The 20,321-nt window shown below is 46.0% G+C and overlaps 1 protein-coding gene across 3 annotated transcripts in view; it reads right to left on the minus strand.

Annotated features, from left to right (window-relative positions):
- Window positions 1–211: 211 nt before the first annotated feature.
- Window positions 212–20,321, minus strand: part of ACTR5 (actin related protein 5) — a 42,000-nt gene continuing 21,890 nt past the window's right edge. The window contains exon 9 of one of the 3 annotated variants that reach the window (XM_045804612.2): window positions 212–2,338. In XM_045804612.2, coding sequence (XP_045660568.1) covers window positions 1,796–2,338 — 543 coding nt within the window. In that variant the 3' untranslated portion in view covers window positions 212–1,795. Of the gene's footprint in view, window positions 2,339–2,430; window positions 3,753–11,423; window positions 17,739–20,321 lie in introns of those variants that run through there. The other 2 variants (XM_087853583.1, XM_045804613.2) reach the window with 2 other exon arrangements.

Genomic DNA, 20,321 nt, shown 5'->3' on the forward strand with positions numbered 1-20,321 from the left:
GGGGATGGGCTGGATGGTTGATGGGTATTAAAGAGGGCATTTGTTGTGATGAGCACTGGGTGTTGAATGTAAGTGATGACTCACTGAATTCTACTCCAGAAGCCAATACTGCACTGTATGTCAATTAAGTAAAATTTAAAATCAGTAAGTAAATAAATAAATAAAACAAAACCAAAAAAAAAAAAAAAAAGGGGGAACAGCGGTTCTTGCATTCTTTCCATTGGCCACCAGGTGGCAGCAACAGCTATGCATCAAGGCTGGGAGTGCACTGGATGGAGAGAGGGGGTCCTTGCCTTTATGGGAGTGAGCCAGGCTCCTGGCAGCTGCTCTAGAAGAGCCTTTGGGAATTCATGGTACTGTGTAACAAACTACCTAAAGACTTGTTGAGGTAAACAACCATTTTATTATGCTCATAAATTCTGTAGGTCCCAAACTTGGGAAGGGCACAGTAGGGACAGCTTGTTTCTGTTCCACCTATATGGGGCATCAGCTGGGAAGACTCGGGGTTGGGGGTGACTCAACAGCTAGGGGCTGGAATCATCTGGAGGCGTCTTCACTCATGTGTGTGCTGACTGGTGCTGGGTGTCAGCTGGGACCTCAGTAAGGTCGTCAACAGGAATGTCTACATGGGGTCTCTCCATGGGGTCCCTCCACGTGAGCTCAGGCTTCCTGCCAACATGGCAGCTTGGCTCAAGTGTGAATGTTTCCACCCAGCTTCAAGGGATGAGAACATGGACCTCCACTACTGGAGGAACGTCAAGGTCACTATAGTAATTTGCTAAGGCTGCCACAACCATATACCACAGACTGAGTGGCTTGAACAATAAAAATGTATTTCCCATAGTTCTAGAGACTAAAAGTCCAAGATCAAAGTGTCAGCAGGTCTGGTTTCTCCTGGGCTTCTCCCCCTAGATTGCAGATGGTGGCCCTCTTGCTGATCTCACCCGGTCTTCCCTCCGTGTCCTCCCCCTTGGGTCTCTGTGTGTCCAAATCTCCTCTTATCAGCACACCAGTCCAACTGGATTAGGGCCCACGCTAACAGCCTCATTTTAACTTAATCACCTTTTTAAAGCCCTTCTCTCCACATTCCAAAATACTAGGGCTAGGGCTTTGACATATGAATTGGAGGGGGACTCAATTCAGCCCATAACAGCCACACTGTTGGAAGAGCATGTGGGATGGGAGAGAGTCCTATGGCCTCTTGGGAAAACACAGTCTGCATGCCCCCCTCCTCCAGTTGCTCCAACGGCATCACAGTTTGGTAAGCCCATCAGACTCGTCCTACCCCCATGTCTTTGAATATGTTCTGTCTGCCCGGGACGCCCTCATCTGCCCTGCTCTAGTAGGCCACTCTCATTCACCCATCCAGAGCTCACTGCTCACCCGGAGCATTCCTGCCCTCTGTCCCCGGTCATCACTGACCATCATTCTATTCACCAGCACTCCTGCCACACTGGCCACAACCACTACCCTTCACGGACCGCTTCTTTGTGCCAAGCTAAGTTCTACTGATCTCATTTAACTCTTACAACAGCCTCTGAGGTCAGTTTTACAGATGAAGAGGCCAAAGCGGGGAAGTTCCTCGCCCAGAGCCATGAACAAGTAAATGGCAGTCAAGACCTGAACTCAGGTCTGCCTGTTCCAGAGCCTGTGTTTGTCACCTCTTGCCCTACTGGGCCTCTGATGGCCTCCTCTGGGCTGCCCCAATCCTGGTTCAACCCTCCTATCAGAGCAACAGTCCCCTGTAATAATTCGGACCGCACCAGCTCCAGCCCCACTTGCTGGTCTTACCTGCTTATGCTCTGGCTGCTCCAAGGAAGGTCCAACTTGAGCTCGTGAGTAGGGGCTGAGGGCCAAGCATGCCTTGCACATGACGTTGTTCATTCCATTGTAATGCTATCACATTAACAGTCTCCCATGAACCACACCTCTCCATATCCGTGCCTTTGTGTGGCCCCCTCCCACGTGGACTTGGGACTTGTCTGAGCGACTTGCCGTGGCAGGTGGGACGTCTGCAAATGGGATACAAGCAGGAGTTCCAAAGGCACGTGTGCACAAGCTTGTCTCTCTTGGAACACTGCCACCTGGTGCAGAACACTGGAGCGGACCCGAGGATGAGAGACCACAGGCAGAGAAGGACCCGGCCACGGGACCTGTCTCGGGGGTCCCAGCTGGGACCTGGAGATCCCGAGGTCATAAGCCAGTGCGCACGTTTGTGTCCCACATGTGCCTTCTTCACTGACCTCTCAATCTCCGGAATTGCCTTTCTTTGCCCAAGTTCACAAAGCTTGTGAGTGGAGAACCCAGAATTCCAGCCCAGATCCGTCCATCTAGAAAGCTACAACAACAGCATCATAATAATTATAATAAATATAATACAAAATAAATTAAAATTATAAAAATAAATATAATGATAAATATACTATTTTATTTTTCTTTTACTTTTTTGCTATAATCCTCTACTTAATATCAAGGGCCTGATAGATTTTAACTTTATGTGATGTACGTTTATCACCATATTATGTTTTCAGGATAGCACACAATTCTAGAATCAGTGATGCTGCCTCCTTGCGTCTCAGTTGTTTATTCTACTATATTAATAGAGCAGTATCCTTCCTGTTTTCTTTCTTCTTTAGTCCCTTCGCTCTCGGCACGTGGTCTCGCCCTTGGTCAGCGTGAGCCTGCAGCAGGAAGAAGTCAGGATCCCAGGCGTCCAGTCCCATCGCACCGCTGTAGTCACGCAAGCACAGTATGGTCCCCGAGAACATTACACAGAACTCCGCTTTTATTTCTCAAATACCACGAAGGGAACACAGACACACAACTCCCAGGAAGACCTACTCAAACCCTCATTTCTCCAGCAGCTGCTCCCCGCACACACCCCCAGGCTTCCCCGTCTGCCCAGCTCCTCTGTCTCTCTCGACCGTCTCTTTCCCATCCTGCTTCCTCACTTTCCTCCAGCCTCTGCAGTGCTGTTTCCCTCTCCCCACTTTCTGGATTCTACATCGCAAGACTTGCTTCATTACCTGTTGACCACATGACACTGGAAAGGTCTATGATTTTCTACATTAATAAACCCACCAGATCATCATTTGGAGCATGGCACTAATAAGAGAGCTCTCGGGGGCTGTGAGATGCAAATCAGTGCTGTTGCTTTATGCCGGCAACAAACAATTAGAAAATATCTTCTTAGGGGCGCCTGCGTGGCGCAGTCGTTATGCGTCTGCCCTCGGCTCAGGGCGTGATCCCAGTGTTCTGGGATCGAGCCCCACATCAGGCTCCTCCGCTGGGAGCCTGCTACTTCCTCTCCCACTCCCCCTGCTTGTGTTCCCTCTCTCGCTGGCTGTCTCTCTCTGTCAAATAACTAAATGAAATCTTTAAAAAATATATCTTCTTAAAAAAGATGCCATTTACAATAGCAATAAAAGCTAAGAGACATCTCGGAATAATAAACCCACATAAGATCTTTATGGAGAAAATTAGAAAACTATAATGCCAGACACTGAAGAAGAACTAAATGTTTCACACTTTAACAAAATAAAAGGTATGCACATGAAATAAAGAGCGTATACAAAATCCATACGAATGCTCAGGGCGCCTGGGTAGCGCAGTCGTTAAGCGTCTGCCTTCAGCTCAGGGCGTGATCCCGGCGTTCCAGGATCGAGCCCCACATCAGGCTCCTCTGCTGGAAGCCTGCTTCTTCCTCTCCCGCTCCCCCTGCTTGTGTTCCCTCTCTCACTGGCTGTCTGTCTCTGTCAAAATAAATAAATAAAAATCTTTAAAAAAAAAACCCATACGAGAAAAAAGGTACATCCCATGTCAAACTAGGTAAATGATATGAATGGGGAATGCAGAGAAAAAATACAAATGACCAGAAACCAAAGAAGTGTTCACTAAAACCACAATGAGATATAATATACTGAGCATTAGAAAAAGATGTTAAAGTTGTAAATATGCAGGATCGATCAGTGTGGAAAATGGGCAGATACCTATAGAAAGTGTATAAACTGGTACTGTTTTTGGACAGTAATTTGACAACATCTGTCAACATTTAAAAAACATCCTTTGGTCTAGCAATTTCATTTGTAGAGTGAATCCTTTCCAAATATGCATGTGTGCAGGGATATTTACTGTAGCATTATTTGTAATGGAATAAATTTAGAATCAGGTCTATTCAAATGCCATCAGAAGTGGAAGAATTAAATAAATCGTGACACGGAACATCATGGAATACGACCCAGATGTCTGAATGAATGAGTTTACTTCACAGAAAAAAAGTGCAGGAAATAATGAATCATGGAACACTACATCAAAAACTAAGGATATACTGTATGGTGACTAACATAACATAATACAAAATTATTACAAAACAGTGCAGGAAATATATCAATAAAACTTTTGACGTCTACTGCGTGATGTGAAGACCTGAATAAAGGAAAAAGGCACTTTTCCATTTGGGGCTAGAAGATTCAATAAGGAAAAGATTCCATCTTTCATCCTTTAATCCATAATTTTAATGGGATGCAAACAAATACTCCAACGGGATTTATTCTGGAATTTCACTGCTTCCAAGGATCATGCAGGAATATAAAAATAAGTCCTTAAAAAGAGAGAGAGACAGAATTCTGGGGAGACAGGCTCTGCTGCATTTTAAAGTATGCAACAAAGTGAGAGTAATAGTTCATTATGAATTCAGGAAGAGACAGAGAGATGAATAGAGCAGATGAGTGAGTCTGGAACTAGACCAAAAAATATAAGGTCACTTAATAAATAATAAAGGTGGCATTTAAATCAGTGGAGAAAAGATAGATTACTTCATAAATACTGCTGGTACAATTGGCTAGTTATCTGAAAAGGAATTCAGCTGGAGCTCCACCATAAACCTACACCAACATAAATCCCAACTGGATAAATAAATCACGGTACACGCGTCAGTAAAATACCACAGAGCAACGGCCGTGAGTATAGAACCACAAGTAAAGGGATGGATCTTAAAGACCATGTTTAGGGATGCAGAATTCAGTGGTAAAACTATAAAGAGTACTGGAAGGAATACTCTAGAAGTTGGTACAGTGGCTTCTTACCAGGGGAAAGGAGCAGATTATGATCAAGAAAGATCATGCTGGGGGTTCCCCGGGGAGGGAGAATGTTCAGTTTCTCGACCACTGTGATTATGCAGGTGTTCATTTTATAACAAGTTGTTAGGCTGTGCACTTATATTTTATGCCATTATTTAGGTAATTTTATTTTATTTTATTTTTTTACATAAAAAGGTTTTAAAGAGGCACACCTGGGTGGCTCAGTCGGTTAAGCATCTGACTCTTGGTTTCAGCTCAGGTCGTGATTTCGTGGTCGTGGGATGGAGCCCTGAGTACAGCCCCGCGTTGGGCTCTGCGCTCAGCGTAGTCAGCTTCAAATTCTCTCTCCCTCTCCCTCCTGCTCACTCTCTCCCTCAAATAAATAAGTAAAATCTTTTTTTAAAAAGGTTTAAAAGAATTAAAAATATGGAAAGAAAACATAAGATTTTTTTTTCCATTAGCTCAGAGTAAGGCTTTGCTAAGTAGGAGATAAACTCCAAAAGCAATTTTAAAAGATGGCTTGATTTGAGACCATAAAGAATTCTGCATGGAAAAACACCCAACAAAGTCAAATGACAGACACCCATGACAGGAAAATGGTTGCAATTCTTATCACATTTCTTGGTATAAAGAGCAGAGGATTAGAGGGTGGTTTTTCAGAATCTTGTGAGTGCATTTTCTGTTAAACACGAGAACAAAGGAAAAAAGAAAATGCAGAAGCTCTCTTTGCACTGATGTGGCATGGTCTCCAAGATACACTCCTGTACTGTGGGTCGTCTGCTACTTTCTGTGGAAAAAGCATATATCTACGTCAGGGATACACAGATCACCTTCTCCTGGAGCTGCTGGTCGTGTTTGTGACAGATACACACGCACATACATTTTTCAAAGATGAGAGAGAAGCCATTGCATATGCAGTGATGTTGCGTTAACATCTGAGACCTATTGTTACACGACAGACAAAACAAGGCTGGATGGGAGTACCAGTACTTTACTTTTTAAATGGGAAACTTCAAACACATGTAAAAGTAGAGACAGAGGGATAATGAACAGGGGTGTGCTATCGCCTCCCCCCCAACAGATGGCTGCTTTTCCTCTGTACCAACCCCCGATTCCCCTCCGCCCCACTTGATTACTCTGGAGCAAATCCCAGGTACATCATTTCATCTGCAAATACTTCAGTAGGGATCTCGATAAGCCTCCCCAACCCCTCTCTCAGCATAACAAGTACATCGGAAAATAAAAACATAGCAATAATTCTTTCATATCATCAACTATCCAGTGTTCACATTTCCCAGATTTTTTCAGAAGTTTAACAGTTGATCCATTACAATCAGGATCCAAGCAAGGTCCAAACTTCATATTTGTGTTGGTTTCAAGTGTCTTTTAATTTACAGGTCTTCCTTCCTTTTATCCCCTTTGCATTGGGGGCAGGGGCAAAGGTTAATTTATAGGTTTCCCCACTAGATCTCTTTTTTTCCCTCTTTGCAACTTACTTGATGGAAGGGGGAAAAAAATAGATCGTTTGTCCTGGAGAGTTCTCTACATTCTGAATTTTGCGGATTGCATCCCCATGGTGTTAGCACGTTTGTGACCGATTTTACTCATTTGCCCCACTCAGGTCCTCCTTCCACCCTTCTCCATGCTGGTCTTTGTGCCCCTGGAGGCTGACCTTTGTGGACGACATCCACCAGGCTCTCTCACCCTCTGGCTCCAGGGTTTGGCCAATAGGGAGCCCTGATGGGTATGGGAGGGAGGGAGAGAGGGAGGAGAGAGAGGTCAGAGTGCTCATTTCCCTGGCCCCTTCCCTGCAAGGCCACATTGGGTTGGCTGTGCTTCTTGACCGAAGCTTGCTTCTTGTTCCTCTCAAGACACAACTCCCTCCCTGTCCAGGTTCTGTAACTTTTCTTTTTACTGGTGAAGGCTCCTCTGCCCCTCCTCCCATTCTTTCCACGCTGCCTTCACCTGGATAAATAACCCCTCTCGGAATTTTCCTAATCGGAGTTCACGACCTGCTTCCGGTTGGGACCCCAATGTATACCATGTTTCTCTGCTCCCAGTATTTCCAGGAAACTGGCAGTTAAATCTGGAGGCCTGGCCAGATTCAGAATAAAAATGTTTTGTAAGAGTACTTCATGAATGGTGTTCAGTATGTTGTGTTGCACCGCAACAGAAGGCACGTATCTGTCCGTTATAAAGACACCTTCAGCTTTCCACCCGATGGCTTCTAGCAGGAGTTGATGATCCCCTTATCAGGAGTTGGACAATGGTGGTACTCACTCTATCATTCTTTCTTCATATCGTAGCTGGAAATCCTCTCTAAAGAAAAACTCCCTTATCATCTGTTTACCACAGGATACAGTTGGTACAGGAAAGGCCAGATCAATGCCTGCTTTTTTCACTTTATATCATTTGCAGAATTATGAGCTGGTTCCTCCAAAGGTAACAGTGATGAATCCGTGGATTTTAATAACTGATGTGCTTTAACCCTTCATTTTTATTCTTCCTGATGCTCCAATGATCTCATTCCTCGGCCAGTGGGAGCCACTTCCAGTGGGTTCCTGAGTTCTTTCAATAGGATCCCAGGAGTCTTTGGGAGTCTTTGATAGTTTCCTTGATTTTTGATGCAACAAGCTAGTCCAGGTTCATCTTGTCTATTTCCTGCCCCAGAACTGGAAGCAGTAATTTCTCTAAGGAGCTCTGGTTCCTGTTAATGAGAAATGGTTCCTTTTAACGAGCCCTGGTTCCTTTTAATGAGAAACCACACTAGGGTTATTCCTTGATACTGGGCTGTTCATTCTTTCCAGATTGTATTTCAGCTAAGACCTTAATACTTTCAGAAAGAAAATACATCGGGGCGCCTGGGTGGCACAGCGGTTGAGTGTCTGCCTTCGGCTCAGGGAGTGATCCCGGCGTTGTGGGATCGAGCCCCACATCAGGCTCCTCTGCTATGAGCCTGCTTCTTCCTCTCCCACTCCCCCTGCTTGTGTTCCCTCTCTCGCTGGCTGTCTCTATCCTGTCGAATAAATAAATAAAATTCAAAAAAAAAAAAAAAAAAGAAAGAAAATACATCATGTGTTCATACTGATACTTATGACACAAAATTAGGATTACAGGACTTTTAATTTTTTATTTTATATATATATATATATTTTTTTTTTCTTCTTGATTTAGAGAGAGAGAGAGAGACAGCATGCACACCGTGGGTGAGGGGCGGAGGGAGAGGAAGAAACAGAATCCTAACCAGGATCTACGCCCAGCACAGAGCCTGATGCAGGGCTCGATCTCACGACCCTGAGATCATGACCTGAGCCAAAATCAAGAGTTGCACATGTACTGACTGAGCCACCCAGGTGCCCCTGATTTTATGTTTTTTATATCTTGTCTCTTATGCCAGAAATCCTGGTTTCTAACAACATTTATATAATTCTTTGCACATATACATATATGCTTATACCTTCAGAATAGCCATACCAATGCCATTACTAACAACGTAATTGCTGAAAACAGCAAGATTTCTTTACGGTCCTTTTTTGTTCTTAGACTTATCCCCCTAAAGATGTACATTCAACCACTGGTGTTGTGAAAAAAGTCACTTAAAATAAAATCACCTAATTAAAGTCACCTCATTCAAGACTTATAAAATAAGACCTGTCTGCGTCAGTAAGCTACCAACCTGATAATTAGGTTCACTTGTTTCACTTTGCTTTTGATTTTTAAGGACTGTGCTCTTATTTTGAATAAAATTTAATTTTATGACTGCATATACCATATATACGATTCCAAAGCCAAATTACAATATTTGTACATTGTACTGTATATCGTTCATTTAAAGTCATAGTCATAGAAGAAAGAATAAGAGGGAAATTACAAAGCTCCTCTGGCCAATACAGACAACAGACAAAGAGTTGTACCTTCATTTTTAAAACAGAAATGTCAAATGAAATGTTATTACTTGGGCGATACATAATTAAGCAAAGCTACTGATTAATTTTTTTTTAATTTTAAAGATGTCACCTTTTTTAAAGGTATTTTTTTTTTCACAGCATATGATTACATTTCTCTGAAACCCAGATGACTTTAAAGAGTCCTTTGTTACAAATAGCATCTGCAGCCAAAATCAGAGCAGGGGAAGAGTCCCACATTTTCTCCGAACAGGCTCTTGGAAACGGCTTTCCGCTGTTCTTGGGAGACTGTCTGCTTTTCCAAACTTTCAGGGGAAGAGGGAACACCTCTTTTTCTTTCTGAGATTGTCTTCACCAGAAATTGTCAGTAAGAGGCTCTCCGTGCTCAAGGAATCCCATTAGACAGCAGCGAATGAACAGAGCAGGCCTGGGAATGCCAACTCAGAATGTGGATTTGAAAAGAGTATTTAGAACTTTTCTGATTCTGCTCCCAGAGCTCACAAGGGGCCGAGGCCGAGGCACGTCACCTTCCCCAGCCACCAGCCCTGCTCTTATCTTCTTCCCCCAAGCAGGCTCCTCTGGAAGCTCTTTTGATTTGTGCCCTTCTCCAAAACTGACCCCGAATTCAGAAAAGAAACTGTGGGATGTTTTGCATTCATGTCTTCTCTGGTGCACCCCCAAAGTGGGGGCACGACTTCAAGGCACCAAAGGGTCTGTCTGCTTGTCCTGTTTCCAGAACCCATGGCTCAGCACACACACAGGGAATGCCAGGATTCACCGGGTGTCCCCAAATTTCCCCATGTACCTCAATAATCTTGTAAGAGCTTCCCTATTGTCAGACCCAGAATGCGGGAAAAGCTGTCAAGGAGAAGAGGACAGATTTTCCTCCTCCTTGGGGGGGCCTTTGTAAATATCTGGTCCGTTTTATTCAGATTCTTATTTGTGTATTTTAGCCATCAGGTGTATCTCCTCACAGTGGCTGAAGGCATGCCTATGACAAAGGCCGACAGAATCACTATCAGCAAAAGGACTTCCTTAATTCATACTGTCAGAATGTGCTATACTGTGAATAGTGACCAGGGCATGATATTGGGGGCCCAATTATAAAGCCTTCTAGATTTAACAATACTTATATGAATCACAGTCCAAAGTATTGCTGGTGTCCCAAGCTGGGGAATGATTAGCAGGTCAACTCCTCCTCCCACAACTAAAGTTAGAGGGTTTCCAGAAGTCTGTCTAGACTGAGAAATGCCCATCAACTTGACTCCCAGGCAATCCCCAGATGGTTGCCCAGGCTGGGAAAGGGCAGGCAGGATCCAATACAGTCCACTCCCAGCCAGGTGGTCATCAAAATGTGACACAGTCTGGAAAGAGCCAAGCAGGTGAATTCGTCTTCCAGACAATTCTTGTTGTCCAGGTTGAAGAATGGCTGCAGGGAGAATCCCACTGCATTTCCTCTGGAAGGTTTCCAAAATGCTGTTTAGCTAGGCACTGGCCAGAGGGAAGCCCCTCCCCCATCCTGTTAGCATTCCTGAGAAGAATGTGCAAGCCCTAAGGCCAAGAAAATGTCTTCCCATTTTCTTGACCGGAAAGAGTCAACGTGCAGGTAGAAGACGATCTTTTTAGATTTCTCCAAAAGACTACTGGCCAAATTTAAAAAATTAAAAATGCATTATGGGGTTTAAAAGTAATAGTAAAGCTCATGATGCCAACAGCAAATCCCCAAAGTGAAAAATGGAGTTCTAAGTGGCAACATTCTGGGGCGCCTGGGTGGCTCAGCTGTTAAGCATCTGCCTTCGGCTCAGGTCATGATCCCAGGGTCCTGGGATCGAGCCCCGCATCGGGGTCTCTGCTCCACTGGGAGCCTGCTTCTTCCTCTCCCACTCCCCCTGCTTGTGTTCCCTCTCTTACTGGCTGTCTCTCTCTCTGTCAAATGAATAAAATAAAATCTTTAAAAAAAAATAAGTGGCAACATTCTTACATTGGTCATGAAGTATTATAGAATTAACCCATGGCAGACTATAATAATGAAGGATGCATATTGCAATTTCTAGAGCAATCACACACACAAAAAAAAGTCAGAGGTGGTAAAATGGGATGCTAAGAGATCACACAGGGCTAAATTATTTGCTTTGGCCAATGAAATCTGAGCACATGTGCTACGTGTCACTTCTGGGTGGGAGCATTCCAGAGCTAGGACTTGACTCTTGATGTTCCTGATCCTTCCCTTCACTGAGATGGCAGAATCCTAAGATGGTGTGCGGTGATTACGTGGAAAAGTGCATCCCCTCTCAAGCTACACACACATGCTGACAATCACTGGACACACAGCATAAGAAATAAACTGTGTGTTGAGGCTCTGAGATTTTGGTATTTGTGGCTACACTTGCATTCCTGGAATAAAATCCATTTGGTCACCATGTATTATCTTTTCATGTGCTGGTGGCTGTTTTTTTTTTTTTTTCTTTAAGATTTATTTATTTGAGAAAGAGAGAGCATGAGTCAGGTGTTGGGGGCAGAGGGAGAAGCAGACTCCCTGCCAAGCAGGGAACCCAAAGTGGGGCTCCATCCCAGGACCCTTAGATCATGGCTTGAGCTGAAAGCAGCCGCCCAACAGACTGAGCCATCCAGGCGCCCCTAGTGGCTTCTGTTTGTAAATAATTGACTTGTATTTCAATGATAACTTTTAAGATTGGGCTATCTATAGTTTTGTGTGTCTGTGTGCAACCGATCAGATTTTGATAGCATTTATGCGTAAAAATAATTTAAAGGATTTCTTTTGTTTTCTGTGCTCTGAAAAAGTTTAAGGGACATTGGAAGTATCCAGTCTTTAAAGGCTGATAGAATTCTGTGAACTTAACTGGACCTGGAGCTTTTTTGAGGGGGCAGCTCTGTGACAATGGTCTTTAGTTTCTGTATGGAAATAGGTCCGTTCGGACTTCATAAAGTTCTGGTAAATTCCATTTTTCTAAAAAAAAATGACGATTTTTATCTGTATTTCCAAATGTATTTGCAAAGAGTTGTACAAAGTAGTTATGATTTTTCTTGTTTTAATAATTATTTCCTTATTATTTCGTGTATTCTTTCCCTATTCTAGTTTCTAGTAGTTTTAAACTGTTGTTGGTCTTTTTTTTAGCAGGTTTTCTAGTATTTCTTTCTTAAATTTTGTTGGTTTTTTTTTCCAAACAAGCTTATTTTACCATTTTTCGTTTTTTTATTATTCAATTTCTTTGGTCAACTTTCTAGTATTAAATTACACAGAGTGCTCTTAGAAAGTCTGATGACATCTAATCTTTCTTGATAGTGCAAGCCATCGTATCTTTTTGCCCAGAGGCCCAGGGGATATATTTGCCTAGGATTTTCTTAGAGTTGACTCTTCTGAGTCCTTCTTCCCAAGCATGCACAGCTGTGTCTTTACAGCTCTCGTATTCTAGCACTTTCTCCTTAGGGGGAAAGTATTACCAAATTACCATTTTAAATATCAATTTTTGTTCCATCGTTTTTCTTCTTTACAATACAAAATTCAGTATGTTGAATTTTCTTCAGCTACGTTCAACTTGAATAGATTTCCTTTGACTCTTTTCCTTATCTGTAACCTTCTCTTATTTTATTTGGTTTTTCCTTTTCTTTCCAGTTGAGTCTCTCTCCCCTTTGTGCATCTTGGACTTAAGTTTCTGAGACCATTTTTCTTTTATATTGTTTTTTTCCTGGGTCCTGTCAGTTCCCATTTCACATCCACTTGGTCCTTTCTACTCAAAGCTTTTCATTTATTTTGTGGTATCCTCACAACGGCATTGCCTAATCATTTTAATTCCTGTTGGAATGCTGCAGTACAGTTTTCTTCTGGCTTTTTTCCCCATGTTTTCTGCTCACAAGTTTGACTTTGAATTTTCTGGGTTTGGTCTTTTCTTGCAGTATCCCCATTAGGACGCTGGTTTTATTAATGCTCATTTTGGGCATGTTAGATGTACCTGAACAACTAGTAGCAGGGGGATATGGGTGAGGAGCAGGGCTGGAGAGAGGGTTTCCGTGGGTCTCCAAGCCTCTCAGGGGCTCCCCCTCCTGGTGCCTCTGCCAGGCCGAGTCTCCTGTATTCCACACATCTGTGGGGTGGAGCTTCCTCTGGTCCTCTGTTGCTGTCTAAGTCTCCAGGCGCCAACCGCTTCCACGCTCCCCCCTACACCACCTTGGATGGCCTGAGGGCTTCCCTCATCCCCAGAAGGGGCGCCTCTCCAGGGCTGTGAGCTCTGGTCCTGAGCACTTTCCAAACCCCTCCTCCCTCCTCTTTCACCGCCGTGACAGCTTATAAGGGGATAGGCCTTTGTTGTCCTCTAGGTCCTGCTAGGGCTAGGATTCCTTTGTCTTGTGGCCAAGTGATCTGCTTCTTTATGGCTAAGAAACTTCCCACCCATACCCAGATTCCTTCCCAGATTTAACCTGGATATCGGTGTCTGTAATAAATGACCACAAACATGATACCTAATGTAACGGAAATTTATTCTCTCACAGATCTGGATACCAAATCAAGGTGTCATCAGGCCATACTCCCTATGACAGCTCTAGGGGAGAATCGTCCCTGGCCTCTTCCAGCTTCTGGTAGCTCCTGGTGTTCCCTGGCTTGTGGCTGCCTGACTCCAGTCTCTGCCTGTGTCTTCACATGGCCTTCTTCCCTGTGTCATTTCTTTAATAAGGACACCAGTCATTGGATTGAGGGCCCACCCTAAATCCAGGCTGATCTCATGTCCAGATCCTTAATTCTATCTGCAAACAGACTATTTCCAAATAAGGTCACATTCGCAGATACTGGGTTATGACGTGGACATGTCGTTTTGGGGGGACACAATTCAACCCACTGCATCACCTTGAATTTTCCTATAGCAAGACTCATCTTGACCTCATGGTGACTTTGATCAGTGAAAATGTGTGCTATGGGAAATGCCTCCTGAGCCCCTGGGATAATTGGATTCCACAGGGCTCCCTGGGCCTAGGAAAGGAAGAGGAGCCCTGATGGGCGAGGGGCAGAGGGAAGAGTGCTTGGGTCTTAGTGGATGCTCACAGACCAAGCGGAAGTGGGAGAATAAAGGAGAGGACATCATGGAGGGAAGGGAACAGAAAGGGAAAGCAGGGAGTAGATCAGTCTACCTGTGGGATTTCCCAAGGCTCAGCAGTCCCTGTCCACCCCTAGGGCTCATCTCAGTCTGAAAGCTCCGGTTTGCCTCAGTGCCTACTCGTGGTTACCACTGGCCTTGATTTTTTGTATTCACTTCCGATTTCTATGATTTTTTATGATAGCTATGATTTTCTCTTTCAGGTTCAGCATTACAACTTTTTGTTTAGTTATACTCAATTTTTTGCCTAACTTTGTAGCAGTTTGGGGGCAGGGGCTCTTCTAAATCAGAAGTCTGCCACGTTGGCAGAAATCTTTAGGTGATTTCATTCACTATCTCATTTAATCCTCCACAGGATAAAAGAAATGATCATTCCCATTTCCTAAATGAAGGAATAACTATGTCATGCTATTCTCCTTATTTCATACTATTTTTTTATTTTTCCTAACAAATCCCTGTTTAATACAAAGTTAATGACATTTTTATTTGTTACCTAAAACCTTCGTTGGAAAAATGCTAGCTGCTAGTTGCCTTATCTGAGACAGATAACGTCTCAGAGCTCTGCAGCTTAACGCAGTGAGAGTTTACTTCCTCACAGAGGGAAGAATTTACAGGGCCTCTGCTCCAGGCAGTCATTTAGGGACCCAGTTCCTTCCACTTCGTGGCTCTGCACTCCTCATAAGCCTAAGATGGCTCCCCATTCAGCAGGTGGTCAGGGAAGGAGGAAAGAGAGGCTTATAGAAGCCAGCCCTGGAAATGATGGGTGTCCTTGTGCCCATATTCCTCCAGCCAGAACGCAAATGGCCACGAGAACCACTGCAAGGGAGGCTCGGAAATGCAGTGCAGCCGTGGGCCCAGGAGGAGAGGAGAATGTACTTTGTGCACAACCAGGATCTCTGCCTACGCCTTTGAATCCTCTGGCATCCTATCATTTTCTAATTTTCTTGTAACAATTTAATGCCAAAGTTCTACAATGACAGATGTCACTTTATTCACTTAGTCCCTTAGGTAGACATAAAATGATCTTTGCGTATTATATTTGTATGAATCTGGTTTCTCTGATTCTTGGTTTAGCCTCGTCTGCACATCTTTGAACACTTACTACACTCTTGTTTCACTTTCTTTTTACCTTCTTTTGTTGGTTCCTTTGGCAAAACTGCTTATTTCCAGAGATGCCACCAGCAGGCATAGGCAGCACAAGCAGGCAGCAGTTAGGGTGCCCCTACCATCGGGGGGAGGGGAGGCCCAATCACTCTGTGGCCACCCAACCTTGAGAGCTGCCCTAACTCAAATCCAGAGCTGGGTGGTCCTAGAGAGCCAGGACAGTCCCTTCTCCAGGCTCTCTCCTGCCACAAGAGCACAAGAGCCCTAAGCTGGGCTACAGGAGTCTGTTTCTTCACAGTTGTCCCTAGAACATTCAGCTGCAGTCATGCCCACCTCTCCAGGAACAACCCCCATGGGGTCGGAGGGGAACATCAGATGCCTCAGTATGGCTGAGAGGAAGTCCTCAGTGTGGGCTCTTGATCTGTTCCTCTCAACAGAACAATCAGACTATTCTCAAATGCTCTCTGGTCACAGATTCAGTCATCCATTAAAAATCCGGTGAGCCCTCAGCACCCTCCGGGTCCAGCACTCAGCTGTGCATACTGCACACTGAATGGAACCCTTCCTGCTCTTGGAAACGTTTTTCTTTAGAGGAGACCGTCCTGGGGGAGAGACAAAGCCCAAGGCACACAGCGAGTGCTCTGCGGGCGGTCTGTGCCAGGCTGAGGGGACGCACCGTAGCCCATGCCTGCCCAGCGTGCTGGGAAGGGAGGAGCAGCCTCCCTGAGGGGAGCCACCATAAGCCCCAAGGCGGCTGCGGAAGGTCAGGCATGCTTAATGTGAGCGGTGAGAGACGAAACCGGAGAGCCCGAGGCTCAGCCCCCGGGCCTGCCTTTCACCGCAGCCCCACAGCTCCTCAGCTCCGGTCTCCAGGAACCCTGAGTAGCCCCAGCTACGTGACTATGTCTGGGCTTACCGGCCCAGCCCGGGGCCTCCCCAGCAGGGCTCGGCCTCCGTGGCCGTGCTGACCTCACCACTGTCCATCAGGCTGTTGAAACTGCTGACTATGGGAGAGAGACCCCCCGACCTACTAGCAGGTAGCGTGCTGCCTCTTGCCGGGAACAGGGTATGAACACCTCCCTCACGTGGAGGTTGGTCCTGCCGCCTTCTTGGCAACTATCCTTTCTTCACAGCTCATGCTTATCACCGTCTCCTCAGTCCTCGGACACTGGGAGCCCCTGGGTTGGCCCGAGTCTTCTACCGTCTCCACCACCACCGCTGCCTGCTCCGGGTCTTTAGTTCCTAACCCAGGGGCTGCAGACCCAGGCCACCGCCCCTGGTAAACTGCATGAGCCAACAGGTTCTAAGGCGGCCTCAGCAGAGGGATGGGCTACAGGCTCCACGGGATTTAAGTGGACAGATTCTGTGACAGGACACTGGCGTCTCAGGGGCCTCTGGGCTCAACTACCAGAGATGTTTCAGAGTTACAGTTCACACCGAGCAATCTCCATAAAAGAGAGGGGTCGTGTGTCCCATTTCAGACGAAGCCGCGAGGGTACGGGACTGAGGCAGCTACAGGATTCACCTTTTCCAGACTCCGTTTCTTCTGAAAGGCCTGAGGGAAGTTGAACAGTCAACAAACTCGTGGGCATAGAAAGAAAAATCCGCAGGAAGGCCTCAGATGGTGCAAAAGTTTCCAGCATAGAAAATATGGACAAAAATTAGACTAAGTCCTCGTATCTGCCCATTCAGAAAGTGGGTACGAAGCAGGTCCCTGATGGAGAAACTTTGTGCCGTTTGGTTACCCTCTTTGGGCCCTTTTTACTTATTTTAAGAGGAAATAATAGGAGGACAACATTTCCAGCTCCTGAGATCTCGTGGGTGACTGCTTGTTATACCAACATTATCTTTTTTATATACTCATGTGAAAGGCCTCCACCTGCTGGGCATTCACACAATTTCTGAACAAAGTCAGAAAAATATCTACACTGACAATATAAATTTTGCAGGATTTTTTAAAATAATTTTTTAAATGAAGAAATAAACTTTTTACATTGTGTACATCCCTGTCCTCCATTCCGTCTTCATTTACCGCTGCGGGAAGCTGACACCACCGCTCATCCTCGGTTCAACGGACACGAGAAAGTCACTTAAAGTCTCTTCCCTGCATGAGCCCCCAAGTGAATGCAGTTCAAAAAGGCAATTTCCAGTGTCCCTTAACTGTTCTCCCCAGGAGAAATCCACCTCACAGCCCAGTGCTGCCAGCAGGCTCAGGATGGACCCAGCTAGCACGGCCATCGTCCATCACACTGGCCACCACGGCCCCAGGCCTCAGACAGCACGCACTACGCCTGTTCGCCAGCACTGCCTCCACTGGCCCCCGAGCCTTTGCCAGAGGCCTGTGTGTCCGAGAAGCGTGAGGCCTGCTTGGGCAGGCGGATGGGGACGTAGATGTTGGATGCACAGTGCTCCTTGAGGTACTCTCCTCCCTTCTCTTCATACTCTTTCCTGGTGATCCAGACTTCATCGTCGTCCAGGTGGTCCAAGGCCCAGTCCCGAGCGCCATACCAGGCGTCCAGCACGGGGTTGGAAGCCAGCTGAACCTGCAACACAAAGAGCACTCAGCAGAGGGCTGTCTCCCCACCTGGGGATCAAGGAGTGAGTGCTCAGCTGGCCCAGCCGCAGCCCCCTACGTGGTAACCCCAGAAATGCACACGTGGGAGGGCCCCAGCGCATAACTGTCTGCACCCTTCAAGCACAGTGGAGCTGAGCTGCCGCAGACTCCCCGAGAGGGCACACAAGAATGCAGAGCGCATCAGACGCGACCTCACTGAATCGACGGCTGCCAGCTATTTCACGAACACCAGACCTGCCACTATGGGGCAAAGAGAGCCCAGCTGCCCCCCTCCTGTTCCAACGCTGTCGGCCACAAGCTGCCAGACGGAGAGAAGAAGTGGAGTGGGCACTCCACCTGGAGGAAAGGCCTTCCCGCCCTGATGCCCACTCTGAGCAGACAGAAGCAGGGGCTAATATGAGGTGGTTCTGGCCATGGTGACCAATGAGCCCCAGGAGCAGAGAGCAGAGAGGAGGGCGTGGGGTGTTGTCCAGGACGCTGCCCGTGCAGTTTCCATCGCTTATTATCGGAGCAAGGCCGTGGTCAGCAGCCCCAGGGGAGCCCCTCGACTCAGCTGACCTGACCAGAGCGGGGAACACCCTCTGTAGCTCAAACCAGGCTTCCTGTTTCCCGGAGTCGCCACCTGCATTCCCACCTCCGTCCTACCTACCTCCCCCAACCACAGGAGCGCCAGGTTGGAGTGGTGGTTTCAGAACTTTCTGAAGTAACAAGCAGGCAACATAAAGTGGAATCAGCATGCACAGATGGAGGAGGATGAAGCAGAGACACACGAAAGTCAGGACACTGACTGACGGGGCTGACGTGGGAGGGGCTTGTGGAAGGGACTGTCAATCAATTAGGATAACAAGAGCCCTTAAGCTCTGGCTGGAGCCAGAGAGAACGAGTGCAAGGCAGTGGGATACTCCTGGCACAGACTCAGTATTCGATAAGCAGTAGCTAGCATTATTACCACTGACACATGGACTACAACAATGGACCACTGAACCGCCATACAAAAGATGCCCTGCAATGTACCTGCTGGCACAGAAAAACAGCAATTGGAAAAACTTTAAATTAAGAAGAAAAAAAAACCAGGTCACAAAACAAGTCATCGACAATCTTTCTTTCTTTCTTTTTTAGTTAAAATCAAATACAAGACAAGAAAATGAACCAAAAGTATATACTTATATATAACTCACAGTGGCTGAACCACAAGTGTTTTGGCTTTTTTCTAGCCTCATTTTGGCTTGTTTAAATTGTCTGAGATTTTAGTAATGTTTTTAAATGTTTTGCTGGGGTTTTTTTGAGCTTGTATTGAGTTTATTCTTCATTTCACTTTCAGAACACAACTATAATATTAAAATGTTTTGTTTAAATAAGAAACCAACAGAAACTTAAAATATGTACAAGTACACATCTCAGGGTCTCCAATGGTTCACGTTTGAGCCGCTGAATACATAACCTAAATGCTGAGTAAGAGGGGTTAATTCCAGCCTGACACGCACTTATCACCTCCGCAGCTCAAAAGGAGCAGCAAAGGTGGAAGGGACGGAAGCTGGGGCTGTGCCACATGAGGCTGAACCAGCGAAAAGACCGCTGGGAAGAGTGATCTGGCAGCATTCCTACAGCTAGTGTTCACAAAGTAATTCACGGGAACGGCTTTTGCGATGATCAAGAAATAGATCTTAAACATCCAATAATACGACGTGTTAGTTATGTCATCACAAGTCAAGCCCGCCAGTGCGCACCCGCGCTCTCCTTCTGTACCGTCACCCCCACCCCTGCCGTCTGGCCCTCCTCCTGCCTCTTCCACTTCTTTCTCAGCCTCCTTCATGGGCACCCCCACCCTCCCAAGGCTCTTAAATGCTGATGTTATGTAAGGCCTAATCATGGACATCACCTATCCTCCAAACAGTGCCCACTAACCCCACAGTTATGCCTTTCTCCGGAGTCCTCAGCAGCTGGCTATGAGTCACCGCTTCCTGGGCATGCCACTGGAAACCCAACTCAACCCGCCCCAGAAGTGGAACTCATTCTCCACCCTCAAGCCTGCTCTTCCTCTCCCATTTCCCAGTCCAGGGAATGTCATATTTGTCCCACCAGTTGCCCCCATCTCGGACTTGGGAATTGTTTTGGGTCCCACACTTCTCTCCCCAAATCCAACCTGTTACTCAGTTCTCACAACTTCACTCCCTTCATCTCTGACGCATGAACTCCCTCCTGTCCTCTCCCAATGCCTATTGCTTATTTCCTGCATAGCTACCCAGTGACCCTGAGCCAAGACCAGGGGCATAACAATTCACAAGACAGTCCATCCTTCCCTAATGGAGGTGGGTCCAGTAAGGAATACAGGGAAGGACAGGGAAGGCTTCTGGCAGATGTCATCAAAGCCAGCCATGAGAGACATGAGTATCAAGCTGGGAAGGGTATTCCAGGCAAAGGGAACCAGAAGGTGCAAACGTCCTGAGGGGAGAAAACATAGCATATTGGGGAACAAAGTAGAGGGAGGAAGGGGGAGTGATGAGGGGCAATACTGGAGTAATTCAAGGTCAGATCACAGGAGACACTGCAA

Source organism: Ursus americanus, chromosome 22 (assembly GCF_024610735.1).
Source record: "Ursus americanus isolate L20-20 chromosome 22, mUrsAme1.1.p, whole genome shotgun sequence".
NCBI lineage: Eukaryota > Metazoa > Chordata > Mammalia > Carnivora > Ursidae > Ursus > Ursus americanus.